At 44.0% G+C, this 24361-nt stretch overlaps 1 protein-coding gene across 2 annotated transcripts in view; it reads right to left on the reverse strand.

Moving 5' to 3' along the window:
• The window catches only part of LOC106576784 (kinase non-catalytic C-lobe domain-containing protein 1), a 63659-nt gene that overhangs the window by 8379 nt on the left and 30919 nt on the right, over positions 1–24361 (reverse strand). For both annotated transcript variants that reach the window (XM_014154182.2, XM_014154181.2), the window contains 8 exons: positions 15766–16013; positions 10843–11201; positions 8015–8108; positions 7822–7919; positions 5996–6201; positions 5235–5348; positions 1940–2087; positions 1408–1575 (listed from right to left, as the gene is read on the reverse strand). In XM_014154182.2, coding sequence (XP_014009657.1) covers positions 1408–1575; positions 1940–2087; positions 5235–5348; positions 5996–6201; positions 7822–7919; positions 8015–8108; positions 10843–11201; positions 15766–16013 — 1435 coding nt within the window. The remainder of the gene's footprint in view (positions 1–1407; positions 1576–1939; positions 2088–5234; positions 5349–5995; positions 6202–7821; positions 7920–8014; positions 8109–10842; positions 11202–15765; positions 16014–24361) is intronic.

Here is a 24361-nt window from a genome sequence, read left to right on the forward strand (position 1 = left end):
TTATTAATTACACTTTGGATGGTGTATCAATACATGACAGTCACTACAAAGATACAGGCATCCTTATTAAGTCAGTTGCCGGAGAGAAAGGAATCCGCTCAGGGATTTTACCATTAGGCAAATGGTGACTTTAAAACAGTTACAGAGTTGAATGGCTGCGATAGGAGAAAAATGATGATCGATCAAAAACATTGTAGTTACTCCACAACACTAACCTAAATGACAGAGCGAAAAGGAAACCTGTACAAAATAAAAAATATTCCAAAACATGCATTTTGCAATAAGGCACTAAAGTTAAACTTAAAAAAAAATGGGGCAATGAAATGCACTTTATGTGCTGAATACAAAGTGTTATATTTGGGGCAAATCCAACAACACATCACTGAGTACCACTCTTCATATTTTTAAGCATGGTGGTGACTGCATCATGTTATGGGTATGCTTGTTATCGGCAAGGAAGAGGGAGTTTTTTGCTGGATAAAATTAAATGGAATAGAGCTACGCACAGGCAAAATCCAAGAGGAAAACCTGGTTCAGTCTGCTTTCCAACAGACACTGGGCGACAAATGTACCTTTCAGCAGGACAATAATCTAAAACACAAGGCCAAATATACATTGGAGTTGCTTACCAAGATGAAACTGAATGTTCCTGAGTGGCCCAGTTCCAGTTTTGACTTAAATCGGATTTAAAATCTAAGGCAAGACTTGAAAATGGCTGTCTAGCAATGATTAACAGCCAACAACACAGAGCTTAAATAATTTGAAAAAGAACAATGTGCAAATATTGTACAATCTAGGTGTGCAAAGCTCTTAGAGATTTACCAAGAAAGACTCACAGCTGTAATCGCTGCCAAAGATGATTCTAACATGTATTGAATACTTATGTAAATGTAAATACTTATGTAAATTAGATATTTCTGTATTTCATTTTCAATACATTTGCAAACATTTCTAAAAACATGTTTTCATTTGGTCATTATGGGGGTATTTTGTCTAGATGGGTGAGAGAAAAAAAAAGTAATCCATTTTGAATTCAGACTGTAAAACAACAAAATGTGGAATAAGTTAAGGGGTATGACTACTTTCAGAAGGCACTGTATATACACGTCGCTGTATTGATTAGGGTACACACTGTGGTTCTTATTGGACAAGTCCATGTAGTCCCTCCTTTATTCAGTCTCTTTTCTTCCATTTGGTGCCAATGTTTGATCCTAATGCAACATATTATTCATGTAATGAATACAACGCAGCTCTGATGGTCCCCATCAGTTGAAATACATATCAGTGTAAATGGATTCTTTTTGAGCCAGACAAACTTCCAGTACTTTGAACCAACCATTTTCTTTCCTGGCAAGAAAAACAACATCAACAACATAATAGTACACTCATAATAATCATTTTATGGACCTTCCTTCCAGAGTACTCAATAGCAGAATTTCTGCATGAGGTATGGACAGACAGTGCATCATCCTCCTGCATGCTGATTGGGCTCCCACAGCCTTGGCTCCACCTCTTCCTGGGAGACCTCTGAAGAGTGGTCAAAAGTCTCTCTCCTCTACTGTCTACTGGAGACACCTAAATAAGAACCAGATCATTACAAAAACCCTCCTTCAGAGTATTACATGTCTAAACACTGAGAAATAGACAAGAGCAACAACACTGCTACTGATTTAGCTAAATAGTTGACATTTACATCATTTAGAAGATGCTCTTATCCAGAGCAATTAGGATGAAGTGCCTTGCTCAAGGGCACAGACAGATTTTTCACCTAGTTGGCTCGGACAAGCAAACCAGCAATCTTTTGGTTACTGGCCCCATGCTCGTAACCGCTAGGCTTCCTGCCGGCCCATTTGAGACATTAATCCAATTATTAATTTCTTGAGTGACTGGATTTAGCTTTTTTTGTGATTCATTGATGATTGATCAGCTCTGTAATTACTTCAGTGGTGAGGAAGTTTTCCAGTGTCATCAGCAGGCTGGACTTGGGGCTGAAGTCCACCATTATGTAGTCAGTCAGCCAGATTTGCAGCACGTCCAGACTCCGGTGGTACACCTTAGCACTGTCCCCTGACACATCTGGACCACCTCTGGTAGAAAAAGGAATGTGAAGATCACACAGAAATAGAATATCTAGACCGGACATTCTAGTTACACAGATTATCTTCAATGTATTTAAAAGGTGAAAATGAGTTATATTCAAGCCTAAAGTATTTTAAGCTCAGTGGGTTTGGGGGGGGGTTAAAAAAGCTGTCATTATTACAAAAGAGTCAAATTTATTCTGGCTAGCTACTTTTCAGAATTCCCCTGAAAATAGAGTTGATTTTCTGCCCGGGTCAGACCTGATATTCTGAGAAGTGATTCAGGCCTGGGCTTGGATTTGTCATGACAAGATTTCATGTTTTGAGACCAACTCTACTGTAGTGAAAAAAAACGTGTCTGTTGACTCACTCTCTCCCTCTGTGTGCTAGACATGAGTCTGCAACTCCCTCCAGCTATCTATCCCAGCCCAGAACCCAACTTCCTCTAGAGCACCTGTCAAACTCATTCCACGGAGGGCCGATTGGCTGAAGATTTTTGCTCCTCCCTTGTACTTGATTGATGAATTGAGGTCACTAATTAGTAAGTAACTCTCCTCACCTGGTTGTCTAGATCTTAACTGAAAGGAAAAACCAAAAATCAGCCCCCAAAAAAGGAAAAAACTAAAAAACTAAATCAGACACTAGGCACTCCATGGAATAAGTTAGACACACCCGCTCTAGAGCAACATTTCTCAATCCACATTTTTGTTCTTATCTACCCCAGAAACCCCATCCAGCTGGCGCTGCTGTTGTTCATTCTGGGCTTTACAACTGATGAAAAACATAAAAGAAGAGGAAAACACAGAACTAGAATTGGAGGCAGGTTTGTCTTGATTTTCAATATTCCTTGTGTGAACTTAAGATCCATTGAACCGAGTACTCAAGGGTCCACTCAAAATGGCTAAAATCCAGTCTCTGAGCATGTTTCTGAATGAGCATTTATTATCGGCGGTTGCCATAGAGATTCTTGCAGTAGTAGAGAAAGTGGTAGCAGAGTACCAGGAGTAGATTTCCCGATCTAAAGAGGAGAATGACCAGCTGTGAAGACTGTTGCAGATCACACCGGAGATAAAACTACGTAGAATAGACTCCCTCTGGTTCTCTCTTGCTGTCTCTAACGGGGTTACCCCTGAGCAGCAGCACTGTGAGCAGGAGTGGAGACCCAGTCTGGTGCAGGAGGACACAGAGCCCACACAGATTAAGGAGAAACTGGAGGAACTCAGGACCATTCAGCAGGAAGAGCAGCTTCAAGGGATGTTTTTACACTCCTGCCTGTGTGAAAAGGGAATGTGATCAGGATGATCGAGAGTGACTAAGCCATTGGATCTCAAACCTTTTCACACTGTGACGCATCTAATGGGTCTCCACATTCCCTGTGACCCTTCAGATAATCAAAAACAATGCCTCCAGTTACAGCTCAGCCGTAAGTAGCGACCCAGTAGGACTTGACATCAACTACCATTAGATCCCAACCTTCCATTGTGTACAAAAACACCATTGAGAAAACCCAGCACCACGTCTAAAAACAAACTCACAGCTGACTTGACTGTGGCAAATGCTTCCCTGAGATTGGTAGGCTGAAGACACACTTGAGGATTCACTTAGAGAAAAAAGTATATGGAAAACCTAACGAAACATATGACTCAAAGGGGAGAAAACATTTAGATGCAGTCACTGTGGGAAAAGCTTCACTCGCAAGGAGTACCTAATGGGGCGGCAGATAGCCTAGTGGTTAGAGCGTTGGGCCAGTAACCGAAAGGTTGCTGGAGCGAATCCCTGAGCTGACAAGGTAAAATCTGTCGTTCTGCCCCTGAACAAGGCAGTTAACCCACTGTTCCTAGGCTGTCATTGTAAATAAGAATTTGTTCTTAACTGACTTGTCTAGTTAAATAAAGGTTAAATAAAATACCTGAAAATGCATGTAAAGTATCACACAGGAAAGAAATCTTGTGACTGTGGGAAATGCATCCATCGCAAGAGAACCCTGAACAGGCATATACTGTTTGCCCACAAAGAAAACAGGACAAAAAAATGTATAGAAGAAATTAAATGAAGGCAGAGCGATCTTCTCTCAGGAGATGGGAACAAAAAGGCAGAATATGGACAACACTGTTAGGAAAGCAAATGATTTCTGTGGGTTTCAGAAATTCATGTGTTATGAATTTCCTTTTGTAAAACATCCTATACAAATACCGTTGTATTTAATTTGAATGATGATGTAATGATCAGAGTATTGCAGGAAACAATGGAAAGGAAAAGCTGGATCTAGCTGGCAAATTGAATTGTATGGCCCTATTCAATCAAACTTTGATAATATCAGTTGTTGCAACAAAGGACTTACATTTTGGATTCATACACTCAGGTAACAAATTCATAAACATGCTGGAAGAATGTTGTACTTATCCCAATTGCAACTTACTGTTTTTGAATTATGTTATCAATGTTAAACCATTGTCAAATTTTCATGAAGTAAAATGAATAAGAAAAGTGTGATAGAATGTAGCTCATTTTCAAAGGCAGCATTCATGCCAACATAATTATAGTTGTGCAAAAATGTGATCCTTGTTTAAACAGGCCCATGTTTACAATTTCCTTATTTGACCTCATTCTAATGTTATGGAAGCAGAGGTGGCACTACAGGTTCAAAAGCGTAGTGATTCTTGAATGAACGGACAATCATATTGCTCAAATACAAATAGCACGACTTTTCTGCGTGTAGTCTTCAATAGTTTACAATGGCGGATTGCGACAGAGCAGGTTCATTTTGAACTAAGAAGCAGAAATGTGCTGAGAAGTTACTGGCCCGGTAGATGCCGCTGCTTTGAAAGTACTGGGGCAAATGCTGTTTCGCCACATTTTCCAGCGGCTCTATGGAAAACAGTTATAGTAGTACTGCCAATTTGGCTTAATTTTTATTTTACAAGTGGACATACATTTTATTATTTTCTTCAAATACCAATTATATTGACTCAATTAGCATTTTACCATAGACATTAGACCAGACATTAATTCCACAGAATCAAAACCATAGAAATAGAATGACTAGAACGGACATTCCAATTATATTTCTATGCAAACACAGGCCACCATCCAAAGAGCATGAAAATCTATTTAGTTTTATGTCTGTTTCCATTTCTGCCATAGTAGCCTACATACCCTGCTGCTGCACTGGTGAATTTGTCCATCAGGAACTGAAGGAGTTCTTGAGAGGTACAGAAATAGCGGTACGTGTACAGGAACTGTTGGATGTAACCCTCCAACGGAGCATTTCTGTCAGAGGAGGAGTTAGAAAAGAGTTCAGTTTGGTATCTGTTGAATGCAATATCTAAAAGAATTAGGACAAATCAGTGAAACACATTTGGACACAGATATAAATAAACAGACATGTCTTATTGTGCCTTATGTAGGTATAAATTAATGTTACATTTTCTCAGCAATCAAAGGCATGATAATGGACAGTAAACTGTGATGCTCAGTTTAACACATTGACCACTAGAGGGCCACCATTTAAAACAGGGCTGCCCATTTCCAGTAGCCTCAAAGCCACCTGACCCCGCAAGCTTACGTAAAACGATATCCGTGCGGTGTTTTATGTAAGCTTGCAGGATAAGACGGCTTTGCGAGGCTACAATTCCGGTCCTGGAGGGCCAAAACACCTCTGGTTTTCATTCTTTTAATCAGGGACTGATTCAGACTTGGGACACCAGGTGAGTGCAATTAACTACAAGGTAGAAAGAAAAAACAGAAGTGTTTTGGCCCTCCAGAACAAGAATAGGATAAGCCCTGATTTAAACCATACTTGCTAATACACCGTTAATCACACTCATGGGTTTAATAGTTAATGTATTATTTTAACCTAAACCTTTACCTGTAATCTGTTAACCTGCTATTGTAACCTGATATATAGTTAGTGTTACCTGGCATAGAGGTAGGACATGAAATCCAGGGGTGTGGCGGCCTGCAGGCTGCTCTTCCCTGTCCCTGTCCCTACACCAGACAAAGACACCAATCCCAACACGGCAGGCTCCTCTGAGGGCTGGAGATCCAGAGGGCTCCCTGGATCAGAGGCTGCCAGGGAGGGAAGGAGGGACACATCCACACCCCATTGATCCACACTCAGAACCTGACCAAAACAACCAGGCAGAGAAATGAACCAACAACCTATCAGAACCAGTAACCAATCAGTGATTTGAACCAACAACCAATCAGAACCAACAAACAATCAGCGATATGGGAGTGAACAGTGCAATGTACAGTGCATGTAATGTACAGTGCATCCGGAAAGTATTCAGACCCCTTGACTTTATCCACATTTTGTTACGTTAGTCTTTTTCTAAAATTGATTACATAGTTTTTTTCCTCATCAAGCTACTCACAATATCCCATAATGACAAAGCAAAAACAGTTTCGAATTTTCTTTGCAAATGTATTACAATTAAAAACTAAAATATCACATTTACATAAGTATTCAGACCCTTTACTCAGTACTTTGTTGAAGCACCTTTGGCCTCGAGTCTTCTTGGCTATGACGCTACAAGCTTGGCACACCTGTATTTTGGGAGTTTCTCCCATTTTTCTCAGCAGATCCTCTCAAGATCTGTCAGGTTGGATGCGAAGCGTCGCTGCACAGCTATTTTCAGGTCTCTCCAAAGATGTTTGATCGGATTTAAGTCCGTGCAATGGCTGGGCCACTCAAGGACATTCAGAGACTTGTCTCGAAGCCACTCCTGCGTTGTCTTGGCTGTGCGCTTAGGGTTGTTTTCCTGTGGGAAGGTGAACTTGGCCCCTGTCTGAGGTACTGAGCGCTCTGGAGCAGGTTTTCATCAAGGATCTCTCTGAACTTTGCTCCATTCATCTTTCCCTCGATCCTGACTAGTCTCCCAGTCCCTGCCACTGAAAAACATCCCCACATCATGATGCTGCCACCACCATGCTTCACCGTAGGGATGGTGCCAGGTTTCCTCCAGACATGACACTTGACATTCAGGCCAAAGACTTCAATCTTTGTTTCATCAGACCAAAGAATCTTGTTTCTCATGGTCTGAGAGTCCTTCAGGTACCTTTTGGCAAACTCCAAGCAGGCTGTCATTTGCCTTTTCCTCAGGAGTGGCTTCTGTCTGGTCACTCTACCATAAAGGCCTGATTTGTGGACTGCTGCAGAGATGGTTGTCCTTCTCCACAGGGGAACTCTTTGTCACCTCCCTGACCAAGGCCCTTCTCCCCCGATTGCTCAGTTTGGCTGTGCCTCGACACAAACCTCTCTACGCTCTATGGACATTTTCTTCGACCTTATGGCTTGGTTTTTGCTCTGAAATGTACTGTCAACTGTGGGACTTTTTATATAGACAGGTGTGTGCCTTTCCAAATCATGTCCAATCAATTGAATTACCACAGGTGGACTACAAATTGTAGAAACATCTCAAGGATGATCAATGGAAACAGGATGCACCTGAGCTCAATTTCGAGTCTCATAGCAAAGGGTCTGAATATTTATGTAAATAAGGTATTTCTGTTTCTTATTTACAATAAATTTGCAAACATTTCTAAAACCCTGTTTTCGCTTTGTCATTATACAGTATTGTGTGTAGATTGATGAGAAACATGTTTTATTTCATAAATTTTAGATGAAGGCTGTAACGTGACAAAATGTGGAAAAGTCAAGGGGTCTGAATACTTTCCGAAGGCACTTTATGCCTGCTTTGTGTTAGTATTTGGGGATTATTTCTGTTCAACCTGTCCACACCTCCAGATATTTCTGTATAGAGTCTAGAAACTCCACTTTGGACCTCAACTCCTCAAGCTGGACTTTGAGTTTGGACAGCATCAATCTAGCATCCGAACCTTCAGCAGAAAAACACATTGAAATGGTGTGTTTATTTCTCTATGTATCAACCCCATAGTAGAAATTGTAAAAGTCATGAGGAATTGATTGGTACGTTTGTTTTTTCTCTCTTGATGGAGCAGCTTTTGGTAGAAATTTCTGGTCTTTTTCTGATTCTTCGTCTCGATCATAAGCTGCTGTTGAAGCTCCTACAAGTAGAACATTTAATACATAAAGTAGACACCAAACCATTTAGTTTGTACACTTTAGAACCGTCAAGGGTTCTTTGGCTGTCCCTGGAGGAACCCCCTTTTTTTTCATAGGTAGAACCTTTTCGCCAAAGGTTCGGTTTTTCGTTGGGGAAAAATGTTGTCATAGCAGGGATAGCCGAAGAACCCATTATTAACCCTTCTTCCCAAAGGTGTATATACAGTACATGAAGAGCCTTTTAAGCCCCATTTCCACTGACACTTAAAATTAGGGCCAAATTAGAGCTGGCTTGAATGGAATTCTCAAATTCGAGCTGGGTCGAGGGAAACCCAGACCAGCGCAGTTTCATAACCGGTGCCAGCTCGATTCGAATTCAGGCTGGTGACGCCGTTACTATGCAACCACCGGCTGATCACAACTGGATGCTGACAACTTTTAGCTTGCTCGTCTGGGCTTGTTGCTGTTAGCTAGCACATGGACAATCAGTGCTGCAGTAGTCAGACATTACACAAATTACCACCGTAGCTGGATCCTTCATACATTTTTGCACTACAAACTTTTATGAGAACAGTCAGCCCTCGAATACTAGCTACCAAATCAGAGTTGAAACAAGCTAGTTAGCTAGCTAATGTGGGCTAGCAGGAGTTTTAGCAGGCCAGGTCGTATTGAAAGCTAGCTAGCTACATTATATCAAACATGTCTGGTTTGCTTGGTTAGCTAGCTAGCTAGCTTATAGCCAAAGCCGTGGCAAGCAAAGTAGGAATTAAGCTAGCTAGCTAGCCTGTTACGCTAGTGACAATGCTAACTGTTTAGCTAGCTAATGTTAGCAAGCTAAATACATGGCTCCGAGTCTGGCTGGCACTGGCATGAGTATGGGGCAACGTTCGTTACAGCATGGTTAGAGGGAATTAAAAGCTAGCTAGCAACATTTTGTGAAACCAGCTGCACAGTCACATATTGGCTACCTAGCAACATGACATAATGTCTCATTTCTGGAGGCTGTGGTGGAAACATAATTCGATCTAGCCCAGCCCGGGTTAACTTCAAAGTGCCAATGGAAACAGGGCTTTAGAGTCTACAATATAACACCGATATGGACCCTGGCTCTTAAAGAGCCACTGAACACGCTGATGAGCAAGCATGTTTATCTGTTGCTCATACGAAAAACAAGATTTCAGTCTTGGAGGTGTGTTTCCTGACCGATTCCGCATTTGGTTAATTATGTTTCCCCCCCATGAGACACTAGACGCATAAGCCTATTTCACATTATCAAAATCACCAGAATTAATCTAATATAACTCAAGAAATCTGTAAATAATTTTGACGTTTTTGCAGAGGATATTTTAGTTGCGCAAGTTTATATCTAAGGTTTTTGGTGCTCTATTTCTGAAGTAAACATATGTGGGACTTGTCTTATGTAAACAAAGTCGGAGCTGCCGGGCAGGTCTGTCTCACTGTCTATGTTATTTGATGGAGAGCAAACAACACAGCTGTTCACCCTATGTTAGTGGGCAAGTGGACATCGTCAAATCAAAACACAACCTTCCTTTACCCGTTGTGACGCACAGATGTTCCAAACTCCATTTTAGACAAGACTGACTTGATGACTGACTATTTACACTTTGTAGTACATTTTGACACTCGAATAAAGGGATTTGCCGCTTTTTAAGGCAGTCGGTCTTTAAGGTATGAGTGGGGCAGTCAGACTATTCCAGTGAAGGGGCGGATAAAAACGTACATCATTACCATCAAAGCATACAGAGAGGACACCCCATCATTATTCTATTACACATGATAATGACTTTTATGTCGAAGGGTAGATATGGAGAAAATAATGTGCCAATTACCCTAAAACCTCCAACTCTCTTCCTATTCACCTGAAATCATGATTATATGCTGATTTGCTACTGCTATTAATGTTGTTTTGCTTGGTTTTAACTAATAATCTCATAGCTTTTTCATGAAATGCATGCACTTATCCAAACATGGAGTTTGACTGAAAGTGAAATTACCATTTAATTATTTAATTATTCATTAGTAAATTAGTTAATTATTCATAGTAAATTATGTCAATAATACTATTTTGTGTATGCTCAAACTGTACATTCTCTACGATAGGTCATCATACAATCCATTCATTTTAAATGAGATGGATGAGTCTAATAGAAAGTGCATGCTTTATATCAAAAGTGCCACTGCTATGTAATTGGCATTACCGTAATGCCACAATGAAATGAATACAGCTTCATCATTGGCTGCAATGCAACATACACTACCTGGACAAAATCAATTTTAAAGAGAGAGGAGTCCTTTTAATATAGTGAGCATTAAGTGAATGTTGAACAGTAGAATTAGAACAGCCTGAGGCAATGACACTACTTGCCTTAAACATTAAACATGATTTCTCTTTATTTTAGTCTGCTTGTTCTCTGGCATTTATATAGATAAATCACATAATTGTGATATAATAACTACTTCTTGTTTATTTCAGATGCATGTAGCTTTTTCATTATGTACCATTTGGTAGAAAGTAGTTAACTAATCATGTTGAATCTTTGAAGTATCAGACAGTATACATTTACTCCGTCTTCTAAAATGAGAGTCACATATTTACACATTTACAAAAAAAGCACTATTCCAAACATTGAGACCATGGTATCTGTATGGTCTGTCATCACTCATAGCTGGTCTATTATATTTAAGCTCAATAGCTTTTCCTCCCAGGTTACCCACCTGTGTTTTCAGCTCCAGGCACGGGGACTCACTATGCTGTCCCAAGTTCCTAGCATATTCCACCACATCCTGACTAAAACAGTCCCCTCCATAGAAGGCCAGGGCCCAGGCTGGGCTGAGGCTGTGGCTGGACTCCTCTGCTCCTGAGCTGGGGGAGAGGAGACAATGAGACACCAGAGATTCTGTGTCCTCCATGTCCTCGCAGCAGTCAGGGCTCATCTGGCCTCGGTGGCCCACCCTCAGTGGCTCGTCCGTCCCCCATAGAGAGTCAGCTTCAGAGGGGCTTTCATCGCCGCCCCCCACTGGATGCTCGGCACTCTCCATAGCCCCCTTAACCAAACACTCAGCAGCTCTCAATCCTGGACCAGGAAACATGGCAGAGCAGGAAGGGAGAGAGAGAAAATGGATGGGTCAGGCAGTCTGTATGTGTGTTTGTGTGTGTGTTCATGCACACATCTGTGTGTGCAGAGATTTTGAGAGGTGGCATTCTCGCAAGGCTGAAGCTTTCTTTTGGTGAAAGGCTCTATTAAATTTGTTTTATGGTATGCTGTTAAACGCGAACCTTGTTATATTGTTTGATTCTGCATCACAGGCGTCCTCCACCTTCCAGTGTGAGCAGACTATTTTTGCTCTGATTTATCATCTCACACAAAGTATTTTGTGTGAAACTGAAGGTGTGTTTGTGTGCAAGTGTGCAGTGTTTGTTACCAATGGGTCTTTAGGTGTCTGTTTGAGTGTACATTATGCTAATTGTATGTATTGGCGTGTGTGTATGGAAAGGAAGTGACTGTGCCTGTGTCTGTTTCCAAAACAACTATCCAGCTGAGGAGATCACAGCGTGATTTGAGCCGTCTTGAATAAACTGTGCTCTTAACAACTTAATCCATCCGCCAATCATTCTCCTAACAACTTGATTCAACTGCCATTCAAAGCTGGATTTGTCACAACATCTCGCTACAGTATACAACTTCATCTAACTACGTCATCTCACAGACATTTATCATGATAATGCTAACAGTGATGACAGTTGTGAAGTAATGGTAACTGTAATGACAGTTGTGAAGTAATGGTGCTAAATTATATTGCTAGAGGACTCCTGATATCTACACTATAAGTATAATTACTGTCTTTATTTTTGCTAGCTAGGGCCATCTCCTTTAAGTGCTGCCTGTCTTCCCAGTAGCCTACTTGGTGTGTGAACTGCTGAATGCTATTAATTTGCAGATGATTGTTGACACATCAACCAGGATTAACAGGCAGGGCAATTTGTGACTGTTGTTGTTTTGGTAATCAGTGGCTGTATTGGAGTGGTTTCACCTCTCCTAGGCAATCAGCAATTACGACCGGGAGGTGTGTTTGTGTGCTCTTCACCTTTTGCAAGGCAATTAGCAATTAGTACCTCAGTCTCGCTTGTTTTCAAAGCGGCAGTTGTAAGCAGCGTTCTCGTCGCACAACTAAGATTGTCGCCGAAACAGAGAGGGTTCTGCCAAGTTGTTCTGCGGTGTTATGAGAGGAAGGCTTCACACCACTGTCTCCCTTGAGTATTTTACCTAGTTATTCTCAGAATCTCATTTTGCTCTTTTGTAACTTTGGCAGCTATGTGTGTGTTTTCCATCCTAGTTCGCTCCTCTCCCTGTAGGCTTTACAGACGCTCCTCACCCCTTGGCTGCAACCCTTGTAATTAAGTGTACTCTGCGCGCGCAACACATGTGGAATTCCTGGTCTCTGGCAGCATTTGGAACTGCCAATCTGCGGTCAAGAGCGCCTAGTGGCCACCACTGCGACGACCAGATGCTCTCAAACTGAAGTATGAGAGTAAACGTAGTCAGATGAAGAGAGAGTATCTGCAGTAGCAGTGTTCTTTGGGGTGATCCACGTCTCCGTCAGGTCCAAAAGGTCAAGGGACTGAAGGGCAGCATAGGCTGAGATGAACTAGGCGCTCTTGACCGCAGATTGGCAGTTCCAAACTATCGCCCACTCATTTCTCCTAAGTGGAGATTTTTATTTATTTTCTCCTCTCTCACCCGCCCATCTCCTCATTTGAATTCTATGCTGTCACGATCACTTGTCCACTCAAGCTTAACATTGTTGTCATCTATCGCCCACCAGGTGCCCGTAGAGAGTGCCTCAATGAGCTTGACACCTTGGTAAGCTAATTTCCTGACGATGGCTTACGGCTCTTCGTACTTGGTGACTTCAACCCCCTGACGTCTGCCTTCGATTAATTTCTTTCCTACTTGACTCCTGTGACATCAAAAACTACAGACAGGTAGCCCTTCTTTCTTTTCTTTCCAAAAAACTTGAGCGTGCTGTCTCTGACCAACTCTTTCGCTATCTCTCTCAGAACAATCTTCTTGACCCTAACCAGACAGGCTTCAAAACGAGTCACTCAACAGACTGCTCTTACGGAGGCTCTCCACACTGCCAAAGCTAAATCTCTATCCTCTGTTCTCATCCTCCTAAATCTATCCATTACCTTCAACACTGTGAACCATCAGATCCTCCTCTCCACCCTCTCAGGGCTGGGCGTCTCAGGCTCTACACACTTTTGGATTGCATCCTACCTGGCAGGCCGCTCCAGGTGACGTGGAGAGGATCTGTGTCTGCACCATGTCCTCTCACTGCTGGTGCCCCCCAGGGCTCGGTTCTAGGTCCTCTTCTCTCTATACACGTAGATAGTTGTCTCTGTCATATCCTCTCCTATGATTGCTATGCGGATGACACACAACTACTTTTCTCCTTCCCCCCTTCTGACACTCAGGTGGCGATACACATCTCTGCATGCCTACCAGATATCTCAGCTTGGATGTCGGCCCACCACCTCAAGCTCAACCTCGACAAGACAGACCTGCTCTTCCTCCCGGGGAAGGCCTGGCCGCTCAAAGACCTCTCCATCATGGTTGACAACTCCACGGTGTCCCCCTTCCAGAGTGCAAAGAACATTGGCGTGACCCTAGACAACACCCTGTTGTTATCTGCAAACATCAAAGCAGTGACTCACTCCTGCAGGTTCATGCTCTACAACATCCGTAGAGTACGACTCTACCTTACACAGGAAGTGGAGCATGTCCTATTTGAGGCACTTGTCATCTCCCGTCTGGACTACTGCAACTCGCTGTTGGCTGGGCTCCCCGCTTGTGCCATCAAACCCATGCAACTTATCCAGAACGCTGCAACCCGCCTGGTGTTCAACCTTCCAAAGTTCTCCCATGTCACACCACTCCCCTTCACACTCCACTGGCTTCCAGTCAAAGTTTGCATCCACCACAAGACCATGGTACTTTCCAATGGAGCAGCAAGAGGAACTGCCCCTCCCTACCTTCAGGCTATGCCCAAACCCTACACCCCACCTCTGGTCTCTTGCCAGAGGTGGCACATCTAAAACCCTACTACTTCAAAGCATTTTTGTTGTTGTTGTAATTTGACCCCTTTTTTCTCCCCAATTTCGTGATTATGATCTTATCTCATCGCTGCAATTCCCCAACTTGCTCGGGAGAGGTGAAGGTCGCGTCATGCGTCCCCCGAAACATGACCCACCAAGCCGCGCTTCTTTACACCCGCACATTTAACCAGAAAACCAGCTGTACCAATGTGTCGGAGGAAACACCGTTCAACTGACGACCGTAATCACCTTGCAGGTGCCCGGCCCACCACAAGGAGTCACTAGAGCGCGATGAGCCAAGTAAAGCCCCCCGGACAAACCCTCCCCTAACTCAGACGACACTGGGCCAATTGTGCGCCGCCCTTTGGGACTCCCATAAGGAGCTGCCCCCTTGGGTTCATGCCATGGGGGAGATATTCGTGGGCTATACTCGGCCTTGTCTCAGGATAGTAAGTTGGTGATTGAAGCTATCCCTCTAGTGGTGTGGGGGCTGTGCTTTGGCAAAGTGGGTGGGGTTATATCCTGCCTGTTTGGCCCTGTCCGTGGTTATCGTCGGATGGGGCCACAGCGTCTCCTGACACCTCCTGTCTCCGCCTCCAGTATTTATGCTGCAATAGTTTGTGTTGGGGGGCTAGGGTCAGTCTGTTATATCTGGAGTATTTCTCCTGTCTTATCCGGTGTCCTGTGTGATTTTAAGTATGCTCTCTCTAATTCTCTTTCTCTTTTTCTCTCTTTCTCTCAAAGGACCTGAGCCCAAGGACCATGCCTCAGGACTACCTGGCCTGATGACTCCTTGCTGTCCCCAGTCCACCTGGTCGTGCTGCTGCTCCAGTTTCAACTGTTCTGCCTGCGGCTATGGAACCCTGACCTGTTCACTGGACGTGCTACCTGTCCCAGACCTGCTGTTTTCAACTCTCTAGAGACAGCAGGAGCGGTAGAGATACTCTGAATGATCGGCTATGAAAAGCCAACTTATGTTTACTCCTAAGGTGCTGACCTGTTGCACCCTCTACAACCACTGTGATTATTATTATTTGACCCTGCTGGTCATCTATGAACATGTGAACATCTTGGCTATGTTCTGTTATAATCTCAACCTGACACCACCAGAAGAGGACTGGCCACCCCTCACAGCCTGGTTCCTCTCTAGGTTTCTTCCTAGGGAGTTTTTCCTAGTGACCGTGCATCTACACCTGCATTGCTTGCTGTTTGGGGTTTTAGGCTGGGTTTCTGTACAGCACTTTGTGACATCAGCTGATGTAAGAAGGGCTTTATGAATACATTTGATTGATTGACTCCCGGTCACGGCCGGTTGTGCCAAAACCCGGGATCGAACCCCAGGCTGTAGTGAAGCCACAACACTGCGATGCAGTGCCTTAGACCGATGCGCCACTCAGGAGGCTCAAAGCTTATCTTAAATAATCCCACAGCACCCCATCCTCACACTTCCTTCAGTTGTGAAGTAATGGTAACAGAGATGAGTTATTGAAGTAATGTTAACAGTGATGAAAGTTGTAAAGTTACAGTATTTCCTTTCCTACCTGGGCAGCCATGATGTTGACCCTCCTCTGATTCAGTATCTTCTCTGTGTGCAGACAGGGCCCTCTGGTGTCTCTCAAATCTCTCCCACGCATCTGAAGCTACAGGTCCACTGTGGTGCAGGTTGCCGTTCAGGTCGACATGACCACGCCGCACTGCCTCCCTCTCCTCCACTCTACAGCTGGCAGCCCTCAGGGGTGAGGTGGCTGCCCTTTGCCATGGCTTTGATGGAGACTGTTCATTAGAGCCTCTACATGTGGCACATCAGCAGCCAGAGAGAGGGAGAGAGTAAACACAAAACAACAGTCAGTCACAGCTAGTCACAAACATCACAGCCACACACCGACCACTAGACAAACACATAAACACGGACAAAAACAGGCAAAACACACTAATTCAATAAAATGGAACACAGACTATAAGAGCTCAGACTGAAAAGTAATTGAAACATCAGACAGTAATTAGACACAACATAAACAATGCAAACAAAATAGTGGGAATAACAACTCGGTCAATACGAAAACACAGCAGATATTGAAAGTTCAGACAAATAATCATATTATGAGAAATCTAGACAGATAATTGAAACAAGCCCACTCCTCACAGGCATAATTAAAACAATTAAGTTGGCCAACATAAATGAATTAATCAGAACAAAACAATCAATAATTAGCTTTCAAAACAAATCAAGCCTTAGCGGCTCCTTAGCAGCTGACTGCTGGGGTTGAGTGGTCCAAAACTGTTTTTATCCAAAGCAGAGTTGTTCTGTTTGTATCCAAAGCCGAGTGTTCCAGCACCAAATCAAATCAAAATGTATTTGTCACATGCGCCAAATACAACAGGTGTAGACCATATAGTGAAATGCTTACTTACAAGCGCTTAACCAACAACGCAGTTTTATGAAAATACCTAAAAAAAAGTAAGAGATAAGAATAACAAAAAATTAAAGAGCAGCAGTAAATAACAATAGCAGGGGGTTACCAGTACAGGGTCAATGTGCGGGAGCACTGGTGTCAAGGTAATCGAGGTAATATGTACATGTTGGTAGAGTTATTAAAGTAACTATGCATAGATTAGAACAGAGAGTAGCAGCAATGTAGATGGGGGGGAGCCATTTGATAGATATTCAGGAGTCTTATGGCTTGGGGGTGGAAGCTGTTAAGGAGTCTTTTGGACCTAAACTTGGCACCCCGGTACTGCTTGCCGTGTGACGGCAGAGAGAACAGTCTATGACTAGGGTGGCTGGGCCATACGCACTACCCTCTGTAGTGCCTTGCAGTCAGAGGCCGAGCAGTTTCCATACCAGGCAGTGATGCAACCCATCAGGATGCCCTCGATGGTGCAGCTGTAAAACATTTTGAGGATCTGAGGACCCATGCCAAATCTTTTCAGTCTCCCGAGGGGGAATAGGTTTTGTCGTGCCCTCTTCATGACTGTCTTGGTGTGCTTGGACCATGTTAGTTTGTTGGTGATGTGGACGCCAAGGAACTTGAATCTCTCAACCTGCTCCGCTACGGCCCCATCGATGAGAATGGGGGCGTGCTTGGTCCTCCTTTTCCTGTAGTCCACAATCATCTCCTTTGTCTATTATTTGTTTATTATTTTATTTTCTTAAGGGGTGGATCAGCTGTAATATTGCAGATAGATTGTTGCTTCCATCAATGTAATTGTCTGCATCATTTCCAATCCCCTATATACTTTTTGGGTATATATATATATATATATATATATATATATATATATATATGTATATGTGTGTGTGTATATATATATGTATATGTGTGTGTGTATATATATGTATATGTGTGTGTGTATATATATATATGTGTGTGTATGTGTATATATATATATATATATGTATGTGTATGTGTGTACATATATATATATATATATACATACATACACACACATATATACATACATATATATATATATATATATATATATATATATACACACACACACACACACATACATATATATATATATATACACACACACATATATATATGTGTGTGTGTGTGTGTGTGTGTGTGTGTACACAGTGCCTTGCAAACGTATTCATCCCTCTTGGCGTTTTTCCTATTTTGTTGTATTATAACCTGTAATTTAAATGGATTTTATTTGGATTTCATGTGATAGTCAAAATAGCCCAAATTGGTGAAGTGAAAAAAAAAACTTGTTTCAAAAAATGAAAACAAATTCAAAACGGAAAAGTGGTGCGTGCTTATGTATTCACTCCCTTTGCTATGAAGCTCCAAAATAAGATCTGGTGCAACCAATTACCTTCATAAGTCACATAATTAGTTAAATAAAGTCCACCTGTGTGCAATCTAAGTGTCACATGATCTCAATATATATACACATGTTCTGAAAGGCCCCAGAGTTTGCAACACCACTAAACAAGGGGTGGCACCATGAAGACCAAGGAGCTCTCCAAACAGGTCAGGGACAAAGTTGTGGAGAAGTACAGATCAGGGTTGGGTTATAAAAAAAATTGAACTTTGAACATCCCACTGAGCACCATTAAATCCATTCAAAAAAAAATGAAAGAATATGGCACCACAACAAACCTGCCAAGAGAGGGCCACCCACCAAAACTCATGGACCAGGCAAGGAGGGCATTAATCAAAGAGGCAACAAAGAAACCAAAGATCACCATGAAGGAGCTGCAAAGCTCCACAGCAGAGATTGGACTATCTGTCCATAGGACCGCTTTAAGCCATACACTCCACAGAGCTGAAGAGTGGCCAGAAAAAAAGCCATTGCTTAAAGAAAAAAATAAGCAATCACATTTGGTGTTCGCCAAAAGGCATGTGGGAGACTCTCCAAACATATGGAAGAAGGTACTCTGGTCTGATGAGACTAAAATTGAGCTTTTTGGCTATCAAGGAAAACGCTATGTCTGGCACAAACCCAACACCTTTCATCTCCCTGACACACCATCCTGGTTCCCAGTCCCTGCCATGTTTTTCATCAGCAGGAACTGGGAAACTGGTCAGAATTGAAGGAATGATGGAATACAGGGAAATTCTTGAGGGAAACCTGTTTCAGTCTTCCAGAGATTTGAGACTGGGACGGAGGTTCACCTTCCAGCAGGACAATGACCCTAAGCATACTGCTAAAGCAACACTCAAGCGGTTTAAGGGGAAACATTTAAATGTCTTGGAATGGCCTAGTCAAAGCCCAGACCTCAATCCAATTGAGAATCTGTGGTATGACTTAAAGATTGCTGTTCACCAGCGGAACCCATCCGACTTGAAGGAGCTGGAGCAGTTTTGCCTTGAAGAATGGGCAAAAATCCCAGTGGCTCGATGTGCCAAGCTTATAGAGACATACCCCCAGAGACTTGCAGCTGTAATTGCTGCAAAAAGTGGCTCTACAAAGTATTGACTTTGGGGGGGGGGTGAATAGTCATGCACGCTCAAGTTTTCATTCTTTTTTTGTCTTATTTCTTGTTTGTTTCACAGTGAAAAATATTTTGCATCTTCAAAGTGGTAGGCATATTGTGTAAATCAAATGATACAAACCCCCCCAAAATCTATTTTAATTCCAGGTTGTAAGGCAACAAAATAAGAAAAATGCCAATGGGGTGAATACTTTCGCAAGCCACTGTATACACATGCATGCATACATACATACACACATTTTTTTCTCTAATATACCTTTATTATTCCCTGAAAACCCTACCACCCTTCCCCCAATTGGGGTAAACTAATAAACAATAACACTTAGGCTTCTACCTTCAATTTATACATATTTTACAAAAGTTATATTTTGTTTGTTTTTAGTCCTTCCTCTATTTCTGATGTCCATTCAGTTTGATTTCTATTTGTAACTGTGCTATTTCACAACATTTCTGAACCTAAATACATTGGTTATCTTGTTGTTATTAGCCCCACCCTTCAGCTCCATTCAACCCCTCCCATCTATCTCTTAACAGAATCCATTTTGGATTTCTATTTGCCATATACTTTTCAACTGTCCTGTAATGCTTTAAAAGTACTGAACCTTTCTATTCTCATAGCTTCTACAGATTGTAAATTAAAGAAAATGTTTTGTTAAAATAATTATTATATTATTGATTGACTATGACTTTTCAAATCACCCAGTATTTCTATCTGCAGCGTTAGTTCTAGGTAAATGTTGCAATTCTTCAGCCATTCCTGGACCTGTGACCAAAAACGAACGACATATGGACAGTACCAAAATAAATTATCATCTAATGACTCTGCTTCCTCGCAGCAAAATCTGCAGAGCTGGGAAAATTGTATCCCCCATATATACACACACACACACACACACACACACACACACACACACACACACACACTCTATTGGTTGCAAGAATTTTGTATAATAATTTAAATTGAAAAATGTTGAATACGGCGTTGTTTTGCGTGTCAATTCATAAACCATGTGCATTGGAATCGGTACATCGAAAATCTCTTCCCAACTATTTTGCAATTCATATGGCACAGCTGTCAATTTTTTGGTCCTTAAATGAAATTGGTATATGTTTTTATTATCACAATTTTCTTGAAACATTTATGCTCTTTAATGCAGGGCCGACAGACACGTTCCTTACTTTTTCCCCCTTCTACTTGCCTCTTCCATTTTTGTGGTAATGCTGCAATTAGTTGGTTGTAATTTTGGGTAGAGCAGACATTTCCATATGTGTAACGGCTGTCTATGGAAGAAGTGGACCAAAATGCGGCGGAGTTAGGGTTCGTCATATTTAAAGTCACGAACACTATGCATTTACAAAAACAACAAAAACTGACAGCCAACACAGTCCTGTCAGGTGCAACCACATTGACAAGCACAATTACCCACGAAACACAAAGGAAACGTAGGCAACTTATGTGTGACTCCCAATCAACCACAACCCTCTACAGCTGTGCTTGATTGGAAGTCACACGGCCAAAATCAATGAAACAATAAAAAACACACACTCCCTTCTGCCACGTCCTGACCCAACTACACCCTCTACTGGTCAGGACGTGACAGTACCCCCCCCTCAAGGTGCAGACCCCGGGATGCACCTAAAAAAAGAACACACAAGAAAATCCCCAACAAAAAGGAACACCTAAACAATAAGGGAGGGAAGGGAGGGTGGCTGCCGTCACCGACGGCACTGTGCTACACCCTCCCTCCCCAACCCACCTATCCTGGAGGTGGCTCAGGTGCAGGACGTGGACCTCGCTCCACCTTCGGCGTCGCCCACTTTGGTGGCGCCGATAGCTGCGCCGGGCAGACGGGCCACTCGGGCTGACCCTGGCAGACAGACCACTCGGGCTGGGCCGGAGGACTGGAGGGCCACTCGGGCTGGGCCGGAGGGCAGGAGGGCCCCTCGGGCTGGGCCGGAGGGCAGGAGGGCCCCTCGGGCTGGGCCGGAGAGCAGGAGGGCCCCTCGGGCTGGGCCGGAGAGCAGGAGGGCCCCTCGGGCTGGGCCGGAGAGCAGGAGGGCCCCTCGGGCTGGGCCGGAGAGCAGGAGGGCCCCTCGGGCTGGGCCGGAGAGCAGGAGGGCCCCTCGGGCTGGGCCGGAGAGCAGGAGGGCCCCTCGGGCTGGGCCGGAGGGCAGGAGGGCCCCTCGGGCTGGGCCGGAGGGCAGGAGGGCCCCTCGGGCTGTACCGGAGGGCAGGAGGGCCACTCGGGCTGGGCCGGAGGGCAGGAGGGCCCCTCGGGCTGGGCCGGAGGGCAGGAGGGCCCCTCGGGCTGTACCGGAGGGCAGGAGGGCCACTCGGGCTGGGCCGGAGGACAGGCAGGGCACCCTGGCAGATCCTGGCAGGCGGGCACCTCTGGCAGCTCCGGGCAGTCTGGCCACTCCGGCAGCTCCGGGCAGTCTGGCCACTCCGGCAGTTCAGGGCAGTCTGGCCACTCCGGCAGTTCAGGGCAGTCTGGCCACTCGGGCAGTTCAGGGCAGTCTGGCCACTCGGGCAGTTCAGGGCAGTCTGGCCACTCGGGCAGTTCAGGGCAGTCTGGCCACTCGGGCAGTTCAGGGCAGTCTGGCCACTCCGGCAGTTCAGGGCAGTCTGGCCACTCCGGCAGTTCAGGGCAGTCTGACGACTGTTGACTGGCGGGCAGCTCTGACGACTGTTGACTGGCGGGCAGCTCTGGCGACTGTTGACTGGCGGGCAGCTCTGGCGACTGTTGACTGGCGGGCAGCTCTGGCGACTGTTGACTGGCGGGCAGCTCTGACGACTGTTGACTGGCGGGCAGCTCTGACGACTGTTGACTGGCGGGCAGCTCTGGTGACTGTTGACTGGCGGGCAGCTCTGGTGACAGTTGACTGGCGGGCAGCTCTGGTGACTGTGGCAGTTCCGGGCAGTCTGGCCACTCTGGCAGTTCCGGCTCAGGATTCACCAGGCTGGGGAGACATAACGGAGACCTGGCTCTGGGCGCAGGCCCTGGACTCACCAGTCTGGGAAGACCCGCTGGAGGCCTGGTTTGAGGAGGTGGCACAGGAGAGACCAGGGTGGAGAGACCCACTGGAGGACTGGTCTGTGGAGGAGACACGGGCTTGACCAGGATAGGGAGACCCATTGGAGTACTGGTCCGTGGAGGAGGCACGGGCTTGACCAAGATAGGGAGACCCACTGGAGGACTGGTCTGTGGAGGAGACACGGGCTTGACCAGGATAGGGAGACCCATTGGAGTACTGGTCCGTGGAGGAGACACAGGCTTGACCAGGATAGGAAAACATGCAGGAGGCTTGGTTCTGGGCGTAGGCACAGGACGTGCAGGGCTGGGAAGACATACAGGAGGCCTGTTTCTGGGCGCAGGCACAGTCTTTACCAGACAACCAGCACGCACCTCAGGACGAGTATGGAGAGCTGCCTCAGGTGACATCATTCCCACGACACGCTCATTAGGGCGAATGCCGTACTTAATGCACCATACTAGCAGCTCTCTCATCTCTCTCTCTCCTAATTTCCCCATTAATCCCGTCACAGTCTCTGTCTCATATCCCTCGCTCACCTCCAATGTCATCCCGACTGGCTCTGGTTCCGACCTCAGCTCCACCGACTGTCCCGTGTGCCCCCCCCAAAAAAATTATTGGGTCTGCCTCTCGCGCTCGTTGCGCTCTCTCTCCTCGTAATAGCGCCTCTCCGCTCTCGCCGCTTCAATCTCCCACTGCGGGAGGCGATATTCCCCAGCCTGAGTCCATGGTCCCTCTCCGTCCAGGATCTGTTCCCAAGTCCATTGGTCCATAACGCTATACTCCTGCTGCTCCTTCCTCTTCTGCCGCTTGGTCCGGGTTTGGTGGGTAATTCTGTAACGGCTGTCTATGGAAGAAGTGGACCAAAATGCGGCGGAGTTAGGGTTCGTCATATTTAATGTCACGAACACTATGCATTTACAAAAACAACAAAAACTGACAGCCAACACAGTCCTGTCAGGTGCAACCACATTGACAAGCACAATTACCCACGAAACACAAAGGAAACGTAGGCAACTTATGTGTGACTCCCAATCAACCACAACCCTCTACAGCTGTGCTTGATTGGAAGTCACACGGCCAAAATCAATGAAACAATAAAAAACACACACTCCCTTCTGCCACGTCCTGACCCAACTACACCCTCTACTGGTCAGGACGTGACAATATGTCTGTGTTAGCTGCATGTGTGACATAAATCCACCAGTCCTATTTATTATATCATTTACACATATATCCTTTTAATTTTTTTTAATTTTTTTTAAGTTTATCGAAAAATATATATTCTTTTAATCAATTAGTATATTTGAGTTCAACCACAATATTTGTTGTATTATTTGTTCTGTCTTTTCAGGTGGATTAAACTGAAATTGCAACCAACTTTCTAAGGCTTGTTTAAAAAAGAACAATATTTTGGAGATTATTTCATTTTCAAATACCCAAAAGTGAGCAGTTGTAATCCGAATAAAGAGAAAAAGGCCATTCTTGAACATGGGGTGAGACATTCTTACTAAATTACTAGAGAACCATTTTGGATTTAAGTATAACTTTTGCATGACTGATGCCTTTAGTGAGAGGTCTAATGCTTTAATATTTAGTCATTTCTGCCCTCTGAATTCATATTCGTTATATAAATAGGCCCTTTTAATTTTGTCTGGCTTGCCATTCCAAATCAAATGGAATATTTTTTTGTTCATATAATTTAAAAAGCAGGTCACTAGGTGTAGGAAAAACCATAAGCAAATAGGTAAACTGGGATATGACTAAAGAGTTAATCAGGGTGATTTTTCCACAAATAGACAGGTATTTTCCTTTCCATTGTAGCAAGATCTTATCTATTTTTGCTAAATTTCTACAAAAATGTATTGGAGTGAGATCATTTCTTTCTTTTGGGATTTGTATACTGAGTATGTCCACATCCCCGTCAGACCATTTTATTGGTAAACTACACGGTAATGTAAAATTTTTGTAATATAGTACACTTAATTTGGTTTTAATCCAGAGAGGTTAGCAAAAGTATGTAGATCCTCTGAGGCTGTGGAGGGATTCTAATTGTGTTTTTAAAAGAAAACATGAATCATCAGCATACAATGATACCTTTGTTTTAAGCCACGGATTTCTAATCCCTTAATATTATTGTTGGATCTAATTTTAAC

Source organism: Salmo salar, chromosome ssa18, assembly GCF_905237065.1.
Source record: "Salmo salar chromosome ssa18, Ssal_v3.1, whole genome shotgun sequence".
NCBI lineage: Eukaryota > Metazoa > Chordata > Actinopteri > Salmoniformes > Salmonidae > Salmo > Salmo salar.